The sequence below is a fragment of the Rhinolophus sinicus genome, chromosome 5 (assembly GCF_057876585.1).
Source record: "Rhinolophus sinicus isolate RSI-liver-muscle chromosome 5, RSI-T2T, whole genome shotgun sequence".
Lineage (NCBI taxonomy): Eukaryota > Metazoa > Chordata > Mammalia > Chiroptera > Rhinolophidae > Rhinolophus > Rhinolophus sinicus.
In genome coordinates, this window is record NC_142505.1 from 110,274,896 (window position 1) to 110,287,067 (window position 12,172).

Here is a 12,172-nt window from a genome sequence, read left to right on the forward strand (position 1 = left end):
GAGTCCTTAGGCCGGAGCTCTGGGGCCTTTCCACTGCGGCCTCTCACCTCTCAAGGCAGACCGCAGGGAGTCAGACCGCTCGCTCCACAGTGCCCCGTCATCAAGGGGGAAATTGTATTTGCTCATCCTCCTCTCTTCTCTCACGGGAAACTGTGTGTTTCTATCCCCTTAAACAAAAGGCTGTCTCTTGAATCATCCAAAGGCCTTCATTTTAAAATGGGGAGATTGATTCTTCACTAAAGGAAGTTGACTCCTTGGTCTCTTCCTTTGGGCCTGTTTGGGACAATGGGGATGATCACTCAGGAGCTGGCTGCTTCCTGTTCTTCATCTCCGTGTTTCTCTTTCTTAGGAACTCACAGGCTCAAGCTGTAACCTCACACTTTCCCGCTGAGCTTTACTCCTTAGGGGTTGAGAATGCCAGTTGTGTGGACTTAATACTTCTTACACTTTCCTGAGACTGTGGAACTGAGGTGGACTTTCCTCCAAGGGTAGCTCTGCCACAGAGCCTTACGTGAGGGACATGAGAGCCCCAGGACTGTCCTGTCCTCGCCTGTCTCTCCGTCAGAGTCAGCTTCCCGTGAACTTAGAGCCGCCCTGGGTGGGGGGTGGGGTTCGTGAGTTTCACCATCCTCCTCTTTCAGGGAAACTTGCATGCTTTTCACTGACCACTTCCTTCATTTAGCTCCATTAAGGTGGCATGGGAATGCCCTCTAGGCACTTCCCACACCCTGGGCATGCCATTGCACTTGGCGGGTCAGCACTTCCTGTAACAGGACCTGGATGATTCTAAGGTGCGCTGCCAGCAGGGACCATTCTATGAATGTTCAGTGCAGAGAACGTCGAGGAGATAAGAAGGACGTGTCGTTCTGGAGTCGTGATGGGGTTTTAGGCCTGTTCCTAGAAACTGGAAAATGTTTGGTCCTGTTCTCTTAAAGATTCACTGTCTTGAAGACCGCCGTGTCGTGAGTGCCGTGGGTCATCTTTGTCAGAAGCGGATTGGTCACAGGAGCATAATCCAGTTCTAGCTCTGGTCCCAGCCCTGGTGCAGGCAGGCCAGCCGCCACGTCTGCACAGGAAGGCAGCAGCCTGGTCCCAGTGGCCAGCATCCTGCCCATCAGCAGAGCCAAGCAGGGGCACTTGGAAAAACAGTCTCAGTTTGCATCTTGGGGTCAGAGCCAGAGAAACTGTATTTTTTAACTTGAAAAATGTTATTAATTTTTAAAAATTCACTGAGCTGTGTATATTTTTCCTTCGTGACAGGGTGAATCGGTGAAGTACTTTCTGGATAACTTGGACCGGATAGGCCAGCTGGTGAGTAAAGACCCCACTCCGAGAATCTGATTCAGGTTAGAAAACATTTGTGTGGAGCCCAGAGCAACGCAAGGGGCCCGCCAGGCCTGGCCACACGGGGAGCGTGTTTGTTGTATGGGATGGCCTTGACCACTCAGTGGGAGGGGAAGCTCACACTCAGGGGCAGTTGAGGAAGTTCTCACGTCCTGCTTACACACCTCCAGTCACGGCCAAGTTAAGGTGTAAGGTTTCTGCAGGAATCTCTTCGCCCACACCCCATAAAGAAGACATGAGTGAATGGAGGGTTTCCTTTAACTTTTTGTTGTAAAAAATGCAAGCGTCCGCAATTATAAAGAGTATTATACAGAGAAGCCCAGCTTCATTAGTTATCACTCGGGGTGTCTGGCTTCATCCGCCCCGCCCCCAGGAACAAGTCCGTCGTCACACCATTTCATCAGTAATATTTTAGAGTGTGTCTCCGAAGATAAAACTTCAAAATCATAACCACAGTACCTTACTGCTCCTAAAAATACCAATGATTCCTTAATACCAACCAATATCCAGTCAGTTTGGGGTTTTCCCAGTTGTCTCATAAATGTTTTCAACGTCTTGATCAAGTCCATGCATCACACGTGGTCCATGTCACCTACATTTAATCTGTAGGTTTCTCCCTCCATCCATCTTTTTATTTCAATTCGTGTGTCATTGAAACTGGATTATTTCTCCTATGCGGTGTCCATTCATCCGCTTTTGTTGAAGCTTCCTGTCCCATGTGCCCTGTGAATGGGCGGCTGGGTCCTAGAGGCACCATGTTCCCTTCTGGGTTTGCAGACTGCTGTGTGAGCGCTTCCGGCAGCGGTCGGGCGGGAGGCTCTGTAATCACGCAGACTCCGCGTGCTTCAGACGTGTCGCAGTTGCCTGTGTGTTGCTAAGGACTTCAGGAGTTCTCCCTGAAGAACGTATTAAATATACTGCAGAATACATTTAAGTAGCATTGCAAACCTAAACTAAATTGGTTCATAGTAAGGCTTTGCAATGCACATGCCCTAGATGTTAGAAAAATAACATCTAGCTGTGGTGCCAAAACAAAAAAAGATGTTTACTTTCCTGTGGAGAAGAAAATGGATGAGGTTTACGTCAGAACCTAAGAGTGAGGCTTCTGATGACTTCCTCAGACTGATGAGCCTCTGCTCGTTTTGAAATGAGCTGTTTCACTCCTTCACTTTCTGTCACGTGGTAAATTTCCAGTGTTATAAATGAGCGTTGCTTCTGGTATTTGGTTCGATTTCTCGCAGAAGTCAGCCTGCCTCTCTGTCCTTCCACCTATTTTCTCACGTTCTTCCTCTCCTAAGTCTCTCCCTTATCGTGTATTTTACAGAACTACTTTCCTAGTAAGCAAGACATCCTGCTGGCGAGGAAAGCCACCAAGGGCATTGTGGAACATGACTTTGTTATTAAGAAAATCCCCTTTAAGATGGTGGACGTGGGTGGCCAGCGGTCTCAGCGCCAGAAGTGGTTCCAGTGCTTTGACGGGATCACGTCGATCCTGTTCATGGTGTCGTCCAGTGAGTACGACCAGGTCCTCATGGAGGACAGGCGCACCAACCGGCTGGTCGAGTCCATGAACATCTTCGAGACGATCGTCAACAACAAGCTCTTCTTCAACGTCTCCATCATCCTCTTCCTCAATAAGATGGACCTCCTGGTGGAGAAGGTGAAGACCGTCAGCATCAAGAAGCACTTCCCCGATTTCAAGGGCGACCCCCACCGGCTGGAGGATGTCCAGCGCTACCTGGTCCAGTGCTTTGACCGGAAGAGAAGAAACCGCAGCAAACCGCTCTTCCACCACTTCACCACCGCCATAGACACTGAGAATATCCGCTTCGTGTTCCATGCTGTGAAGGACACCATCCTGCAGGAGAACCTGAAGGATATCATGCTGCAGTGAGCCCTCCCGCGGCCACTGCTCAGAGCTCCCTGCTGGGCGTCCCCTGGGCCTGAGCACCTGGCCCAGGAACGCTGCCTGCCGCCGGCCACGCCGTGCGCTCGGGGCCGGAGGACACGGACGCTGATGAGCTACTGAAGCCGGGAGCTGGCAAACTACTGAGTCCACGTGCCCGCCTTGGTGTGGACCTGTAAGACCACATAACACGGCTTTCCTGTACAGAAGCTCTGTTCCTTTCCTGACACAGTGTGAGTGTGTGTGAGTGTGTGTGTGTGTGTGTACGTGTGTGTACGTGCGTGTGTGTGCACACACATTCACACGCTCTTAAGACAAACACAAACCAGCTGGCCTCGCAGACGGCTTTTCTCTCTAACTGGCAAGTCTTCAGTGAGACAGACTAACCCAAGCTTTGCCTAACGGTAGCTTGTAGGAGGTCATGTGCGCTCATGCTGCTAACTCGGACCCCGTGGGAGGGTCTCACTGCCACTTCCCAAAGTGAACGAGTTGCCTTTTAAAACTCCTGTGCCCGTTTCCTGAGAGGCTTCGGTCCAGGCATGTTAGATGAAGCCAGGGCCTCCCAGCTTCAGAGGATAGGAGCCGGAGCCCGGCAGGTGTGGTCTTGCCTTAACACCCCCCAGCGTGTGCTGTCTTTTCTGCCTTGTCACCTTGCTCAGGAACACAACATGGGCTGGAAATGCGTGGAAACGGCATCCTACGGTGACTGTCCCCTCCCCTGTGCACACGGCCCTGCCCTCACCCTGCCCACTGGCAGAGACGTAAACCACCTGGCCAGGCAGGTGCCTTTTGGATCTTACCCATCGTCTTCTCGTACCTGCAGTTGCTGCATGGAAAGTCGTAGACAGCTTCCCGTTCCTCCCAGGCTTCAGAAAGCTGGCAAGGTTACCAGCATGGCTTTTCGTTAACGCACAGCTGCTTGGGGCACTCCACAGCTGAGCTTTCCGGAAGCCCACAGACCCTGGAGGGATCTGTGTTTCTCCAAACTGCCTTCAGCCAGCCGGTCCCTGTTCTCAGCTCTCCTCTAGGTTCTTGTAAAGGGCTCTGCCTCTGTTCCTGTACATACAAGTCAGCAGGTCAGACGTGCCTCTCTTCAGTGACACTGCAGAAGGCTGTGAGCTGGTAGCTCTGACCCTGAGGGCACTGGTCCAGTCACCTGCCAGGTGTCACTGTGTGTAAAAACACATTGCATTCCAACTGGTCCCCGCTGTGTATCACTACTAAAAAGTCTGTCTCATGTATTTAGGACTTTTCCTAGCATTTAACAGAAAAGAAAAAAAAAGCTTCTCCTGTAGCTGGCACCAGAACGTCCCTGTGGTTTAATCACACCTCCTAGGGCCTTTGTCCTAAGGCCACACCGTCCCGCTCCTTTGCATCTCTTGGCTCCTTATCAGCAAGCCGGAAGAACTTGAGTCTTGTGGCAGAGGCTGACCCAGAAGGACAGGGAGGCGAAAACCTGCTTCTGAGTCACCTCGTTATCCCCGTGTTTTTAAGGAGGAGGTAACATGAAATTCTCTTTTGGTGCTCAGGCTGTGTGGTGGTGTTCGCTGGGGTTAGCTCCTTTCTTGGTTGGAAAGAAGTTGCTGTTTTTGTACTGCTTCCTGTGGCTCTTCATAAACCAAAAGGCTGTGAGCCAGGCCCAATGCCGGCGACGTGGCTGAAAGGGAGAAGAGCACTCGGTGGACTCCGTGGGGCGCGGGGTGACTGGGAGCGCCCCTCGCTCAGGGCTGTGCTGGGGTGCAGACGTTTGATGGGAGTCAGGCTGTTCCTCTCCAGCTTGCAGCTGTTCTTCACGGTGGCCGCTGAGGTCGGGTAGGTGTCCACTAACTGGTGGCGGTGTTTGAACTGCCCTCCCGGCCCTTTCAGTGATTGCTTGTTTTCCTTTAAACAGTCTGATATATTTGCTGGTTCACTTTCACGTATGTAATGAGAGCTTGTGACTGTTGGACCGGGGCCCCTGACCAGCTCAGCCACCATCCCCACTGGCTTCGCTGAGCCGGGCCCAGGAGAGAGGCGTTACAGGCACCCAGCTCTAAAGTCTGTGATTGTCGTAACCAGAGAAGAAGGTAGCTTTTGCAAGGCTAAACTAAAACCATTTACAAGTTTTCTACACATAGAGCCTAGTCATTTTTGTCTCCAAAACCTTAGCTTTTGTAATTTTGTATTTTAATTTCACTGTTATCCTTGACTATTGTCTTTTTTATTGAATGTTGGAGAAGCAGGAGATAGTTGTGCCTCATCTATTACTGCAAAAAATGTAACAATAAACTTCCTCAAAATACGATGTTTTTCTCATAGTTCTGTTTACACATAATAACACACATAGCTTTTTTACTGAAATATTTTTTAACCATTCTGTTTGTAGAGAAATTGTTTCAAAGATTCTTGGTTACAGCTTGATAATTTATAGAGCTCTCCAGAATTCTTATTCTTGTGGTGTTTTACTTCTTAGATCAAAAAAGTGAGTCAGGGGAAAAAAAGTATCAGTTCTTTTAACTCCAAGATCAAGAACTAATCTTGAAACACAGTTATTAGTTATGACTGACTACCTCGGGGTCCTGGGAACAGCGGTTCCCGGCGGGTGGTGGAAGGTAAAGGCCGCCTCAGAGTGAGTGTGCAGGGACCCACACGCCTCGTCAGCGCTGGCCAGCAGGGTCTGGCCCGGCCTCCACGCTCCTTCAGTCTTGGGTGGTTATGAAAATAAGTCCTTACTTTTTTTTTGCTTAGAGAATGTCCCTCAGCATTCAAAACCAACATTAAGTTGAATTTTCAGTCCCCAAAATTCAGAGCAAATAACTCTAATTCTGATTTTATTTGAAGGTTCATTATTTGATGGTCCCAGTTTTTCTTCCACATGCTAAACAAAGCCTGACAAACAGGAGAGTTGTCACAAATACTGTCTTGTATGAAGGCTTCTGGGACACAACTTCCAAACAGGTAATAGTGGCATGTACACATAAAGACACGCACGTACGTGTGGGTGAGGTCCTGCTGCTCTAGGTTCTGGACAGGCCGAGGAGAAGGCCCGGTGACTGACCCGTGACATGTCCCAAAGCCAGGGCCTGCTCTCATGGGTCTTCTTATACTCCCATGTCTCTCCCCCAGAACTCTCTAGAACTTGGAGGCTGGTTATTTAGTGTTCAGGATGGTATAATAAAGTAGGTAGGTTTGATTTCCACACTGCTGTTGGTGTCTCTTCAGGTGAAAACTTACTTCAGACCACAAGCAGGTTACCAGCTACCGAAGTCCTCTGGTGCGAACCTGGCCCGACCTGAGAATGAGGTTCTCGTTTTGGAGCTGGCTACAGGGCAATGTTTTTGCTTCAGATGGTTTTCTTTTTATGTGTGTGTAACGTGACCCACAGTAAAACCGTAGAGCCACTCCTCTGGGGTCCTCAGTCGGCCTGGATTTCCTGTTGGGCCGGCGGACAGGACAGCATGTGGGTCAGAGGACGCGGGCTGGCAGAGCACTAGGCTGCGATGGTGGGGAAGGGCTCTCCTCTCCTGCCTCGTCCTGGCTGTTCAGGCCTGTCACTCTGGCACCTTCTTGTCTTTGTAAAAGCTGACGTGTGTCACCCACATGAACAAATCACAGGTGCTCAGTCAAGGGGAGTGCTCTGCGGGCTGCAGCCTGGGCTGCTCTGGGCCACCATTTCTGTCCACCTGGACTGTGCATCCCAGCTGGTGAGGCTGCTGAAGCCCAGCTGCCCTAGTGCTGGAGCTCGTTCAGGGGTTTGCCTTCCCTGCCAGCTTCAGAACAATGTGTGGGAAAGGAGGATGGAGACCAGCGTTGCGGACACCCCGTCCAGTGTCTGCAGGCTCTGCCCCAGAGGGTCGAGGCGGGTCAGTGCTACTGCCCCAGGTCTGAGAGCACTGGAGGCACCTGTGGGGCTGCCACATCAGCACCCCGACAGTGCCACGTCCCGCTGTACCCTGGGGTCCCCCTCTATTCAGTAAGTGGCTCCCGTCAAAGCCTCCTGCAGCCTGGGGGTGACGCAGAAGGTCCCCCCAGCACCATCCATCACAATGCCCTCAGAAAAAGGTGAGTGCCCACCCAGTCGTCTAAGACTCAGCCTGGGATCACACAAAGCTAGCCAGACCTGCCCTTTGTCGGGCTAACAGAGCCGGTCCTGGAGCTCAGACTCGGCCACACCTTTCCTAGAGTCACCTGCAGGCAGGAGGGCAGAGCGCGCACTGCCCTGGCTGGATGGTGGGTGGAGAGGGTGGGGCATGTGGATGATCGTCCCTCCTACACACACTGCCCGTTTCCGCCATTGTCTTTCCTGTCTGGAGTTTGCCCATTAGATTCTTTAACAAGCCTGTTTGTGAAGAAATGTGGAATAAATTTCTGTTGAGTCTGTCCATCTCCGAATCTTAATTACTTTTTGACCTGTTAAGCAAATTATTTAAAACGTTGCAAATTTCCTTTTTTTTAACTCCATTCAAACCAACTGAGACTGGCCTGTGGCTGTCTGCTGACAGGTGCAGCCAGGAAGCTCAGGGCTGCGTGCTCCACAGTACTCGTCAGCGCCCTGATGTGTGGCCGCATTGCATCCGTGCCCACTGCGGGGCGGCCCTGTGGAGGGGACGGTGCAGCAGTGGCCTCTGGCTTTAGCGTTTAGTGTCCCATCACAGCACCTCTCTTAGAGGTTCGCTGCAGTACCCCCCTGCCCGGGACGGGCTGACGTGCGCTGATGACCCCCATCCCTGAGTACCGTGCACCTGGGGGAATAGACCTCGTGACATGCAAACTGTGCTATCCGGCTGCAGTGGTTCACTCAGCATGTTTGATAGATAACGGTTTCCATAAATCCGCTAAGATTTGCCATGATGACATCTGTTTCCCTGGTGTGTTGCAACCTGTCAAAGGCTAGCTCCTAATGTCCCCACTGCAGCTGGACAGTGAGGTCTCCAGAATGGAAGAGCGAGTGACCGTGGGTCCTGGCGTGCATGCTTGGGGCAGGCGCCTCCAGAAGCAGAGGTCTCCTTCAGGTTTTGTTGCGTGTGTAGCACTCATGCCATGTGCTGAGGCCACCGAGCAGGAGTCAGGTGAGTGGGTTGTGACCATCTCGGGCTCTCCGTCGTCCTGTCCCCACCTGTCCTCGCAGATGCCGGCTCCCGCAGCCAGTCTCATGGACTACCCAGTGTTTACTCCACAGACTCGGTCATTTTCCAACTTAGTGACCATTACACGTCCAGACCTGTAGCATGGGTGAAATACAAGAAAGCGGCTGAGTGGCGATGCTGACCTATAGTCCAGGTAGAAAAAATTCTATAGGTGATATTAGTATAAATAGAAGTGATGCCCCCTCCCAAAACAAAAAACAAAAAAAACTAGCCTTTTTGTTGTATCACATCAAACGTATCAAAAACTTGACCCTGGGAAACACAGAAATGGAATACGCATCTATGAAGTGACTCAGTTTGGTAAATAAGGTATTTTTACCACCTCCAGCAGAATGACCTGAATATGCGAGGAGCTTAGAGAGGGTGCAGATAAGTGAGCTGAGACTCCAGCCTGTCCACATCAGCAAGGCTCAGTCTCCAGGAGACCCTGGTGTGGAGAGCAGCACGACATCCGTTTCTAGAAAGTGCCTCGCTGGGAAAGCTGCCCCACACAGTGGCAGTACCAGCAGCCTTACTAGTGGGTTCCAGCGGGCCCCGTAGGGATTCTGTATTAAATTCACATGATGAATCCTGTTTTCAGTTAGGCTTCTAGAATTTCATCCTCTTCCCTGAAGGTTTTTTTCTTAACTCAGGCTTATAGCATATGTTAATTTTGAGAATGAAAATGTAATGTATGAGCATTACAGAAAACATGAATGTCACCGAATATATTCTGTGTATCAGTCATCCGCAATCCCAGTACTGAGACGCTGACAGGCAGGTGTGCATTTCCACTTAGCTTCCGGACTTTGGAAAAGGAACGGTGCCGCTCAGGCCGTCCAGTACAGTCGTCACTGAAGCTCCCGTGATTATGATGAAGCTGCTGCCACGGGGCTGAGCAGTCTGCAGCTCAGGATAGTCCCTTTCTGAGGCTTCGCTCCTGCTCTGAGTCTGACAGGCCGGGGTTGTGCTAACGAGCTGTGCATCAGACAGCCACTTCGGGGAGACGAGGACAGCGAGGGGCCAGCCCAAGGACAGGAAGAAAGAGGAGGTAAGTCACCATGCTGACCTCTGCCTCCCGCACGAGCCCCATGGGCCTCAGTACTGCCCTGCCTCAGGTGTGAGGGTGGCAGCAGGGCGCCACTGTCCCCACCGCCAGGGCCTCTCCCGTGGAGCACTCGGGAACCGCCCAGGCCATTCCCAGCAGATGCCGGGGCTTCATGCCACGGACATAAAAGAGACGTCTCTTTGTTTACCCCTCATCCTACACTTTTTCCTGCTTGTGGCTTGAGGGCAGGTGGATGGAGCCCCTGTGCGCTCCTGCCTGTGACCCGAAGGGGCTCCTTTCTACGCACAGGCCCTGGCTCAGCCCCCTGGTTTCTGTGACTCCCCTGTTTAACCACGAGGGCCAAGCTTCCTCTCTCCCCCCCCCCACAGGCTGAGACAGGGAGCAGGTGCTGAGGGAGGGGGCAGCCATGGGTGCTGCCCGCCCAGCTGCCCCCGGCCACATGCCTCAGCTGCTCCGGCAGCTCCTCCTGGTGACAGGCCAAGTGGCAGTGACACTCCCTTCAGAACTTGACACTTTAGACAGTGTGGCAAGAAACGGTGAGAATAAATCGCCTTTTGCTGCTAAAAGTCTGAGCGTAGGGAAGCGGGCTGCCAGGCGGCTCCAGACCAGGTCAAGGCCGCCCGGGAACCTTCTGCTCTCTTTGACCTCGTGGCCACGTGGCAGGTGAGTGTGCGCCTACGTGGTGAGCGAACACAGCTTCCTGAGCCCCCAATCGTGGGCCAGTGAGAGACCCATTAAACAGACAAGTGTGGGTGCATAAAGCACATAGCTCGGTACTGAGGATGTCAGTGGAACCAACAGGAAAGCGTGTTGGCCTCGGCCGAGAAGTGACATTGAAGCTGCCCTGGGCAGGGGAGCAGGGGTCTGGCCAGAGCCTGTGAGGGGAACGGGGCCCCCTGAGGAAGAGGGGACAAGAACCCCGGTGACTCCAGGCCAGGCCCAGCTTAATACGACAAGTGCCGTGATTAAAATGCTCGGGTCACGGCCATTTGGGGCGGCTCACGTGGAACCAGGTTGACTTCGTGTCATCTCAGAGGTGGTAGGAAGGACACTGCATGGTCTTGCACATGTTCACAGGGATGATCGCTTTGGTGGCCAAGGGGGCAGGGCAGTTGCCTCTTTTAGTTTGTTTTAATTTTATTGGGGGATATTGGGAACAGTGTGTTTCTCTAGGGCCATCAGCTCCAAGTCGTTGTCCTTCAATCTAGCTGTGGAGGGCACAGCTCATCTCCAAGTCCAGTGGCCGTGTTCAATCTTTAGTTGCAGGGGGCACAGCCCACCATCCCATGCGGGAATTGAACCGGCAACCTTGTTGAGAGCTCGCGCTCTAACCAACTGAGCCATCCGGCCGCCCCTCAGTTGCCTCTTTGATGAGTGAGTCTTGGGTCACCCCTGGTCATCATGGAGTTGGGCGGATTGGACTGAATACATAGTGGCCCCAGGACATTACTTGGAAATTGCTTTTTAAAATAACCCCTGACATAAGCTGTTTTCATTTGCCTCTACCTGAGAAGCTGAGTTCAAAAGTAAATCTGTTATTCTGGGTCCTCATTAATGAAGGTGCTGCCAGACGGTGCTGGAAGGGGAAGGGGTCTGTCGGCCATTCCTCCAGCAGCTCTCAAAGCCACGGTTCTTTACGGCAAAGCAGGGGCATTTCCTGAGTTGCTCTGCAGTGTGAGGGTCCCCAGCCTGTCATTCTGAGGGCCGCAGATTGACAGTTTCCTTGAAGCCGGCTTCCTCTGTGTTCAGCACCCCCAACACACGGAGCAGGACCAAGCCGGGTCCATTGGAGACTCGAGTGGGAGAGCAGGCTGGGGTGGGGGTCAGGCGCCAGGGGCACAGGCCCCACTGACCGGCAGGCTGAGGCGGCCGCAGCTGAGGCGGCCGCAGCTCAGGTTCCCTGGTCCTCTGTCCGCACAGGATGCAGATATTCCTGCTGGGGATGCACCCTCTACACAAACAAGCCCAGCAGCCCCGCCTTTGTTTACATTGGCATAAAAGGCATCGTGGCCAGCGCTTGCCGCCCACCCAGCCCTGGGCCCTCCAGGGAGTCTTGAGTGAGGGTGTCCCCCAGACCCCAGGCAGAGCAGGTCTCCAGCCGCCGAGTGCCTCCTTCCCGCTCCGACTTCACAGCGTGCTTTCCTGAGACGCGGAGCCCCGGGGTCTGCACTTCCGCCCCACAGCTTGGCAGCCTGGGTTCAGTGTGGGCTTCCTGGGCCGCAGCTTGGGAGGGGACATCTGCCCAGGAAGGGGGACATTCCCGGGCCTCAGGACCGCTCAGAGGTGGCATTTGTCTGTAGAAAGAGCTGTCCTGTCCTGCAGGGATGTGGGCCCAGCAGCCGCTCTGCTCACCGGGGCTGGACAGCGGCTCCTTGTGGCCCCGTGCGGGACCTTCCGTGTGTGTGCGTCCCTGGAGTGCTATAGCCTCTCCTTTGAACTTGGTGGGATCTAAATTTGGACTCTTAGCTGTAACATTAGCTGCTTGGCTAAGCCAGTGTGTGTTTATTTTTTTCCTTGAAGCGCTTTTGGAGATTCCTTTCCTCCCAGAAAGGTCTGAATCAGCTGTCCCATGGGACAGTATTAGAAGGACCACATCCCTCCTCCCAGCCCCACGCTCTGAATATGTCGGGGCCGGCAGCAGGGTCTCGTGCTAAACTCACTTTCAACAGGGTTTACATGGGGTGGGGGAGGGGAAGAAGGTTCTGGATGATTCTCCTCTCATCTAATGATGAGTTTGCGCCTTGGGGA

At 52.9% G+C, this 12,172-nt stretch overlaps 1 protein-coding gene across 2 annotated transcripts in view; it reads left to right on the plus strand.

The window, feature by feature from the left end:
• Positions 1-5,534, plus strand: part of GNA12 (G protein subunit alpha 12) — a 75,870-nt gene extending 70,336 nt beyond the window's left edge. For both annotated transcript variants that reach the window (XM_088798794.1, XM_019757537.3), the window contains 2 exons: positions 1,261-1,311; positions 2,669-5,534. In XM_088798794.1, coding sequence (XP_088654920.1) covers positions 1,261-1,311; positions 2,669-3,238 — 621 coding nt within the window. In that variant the 3' untranslated portion in view covers positions 3,239-5,534. The remainder of the gene's footprint in view (positions 1-1,260; positions 1,312-2,668) is intronic.
• The last annotated feature ends 6,638 nt before the right edge of the window (positions 5,535-12,172 follow it).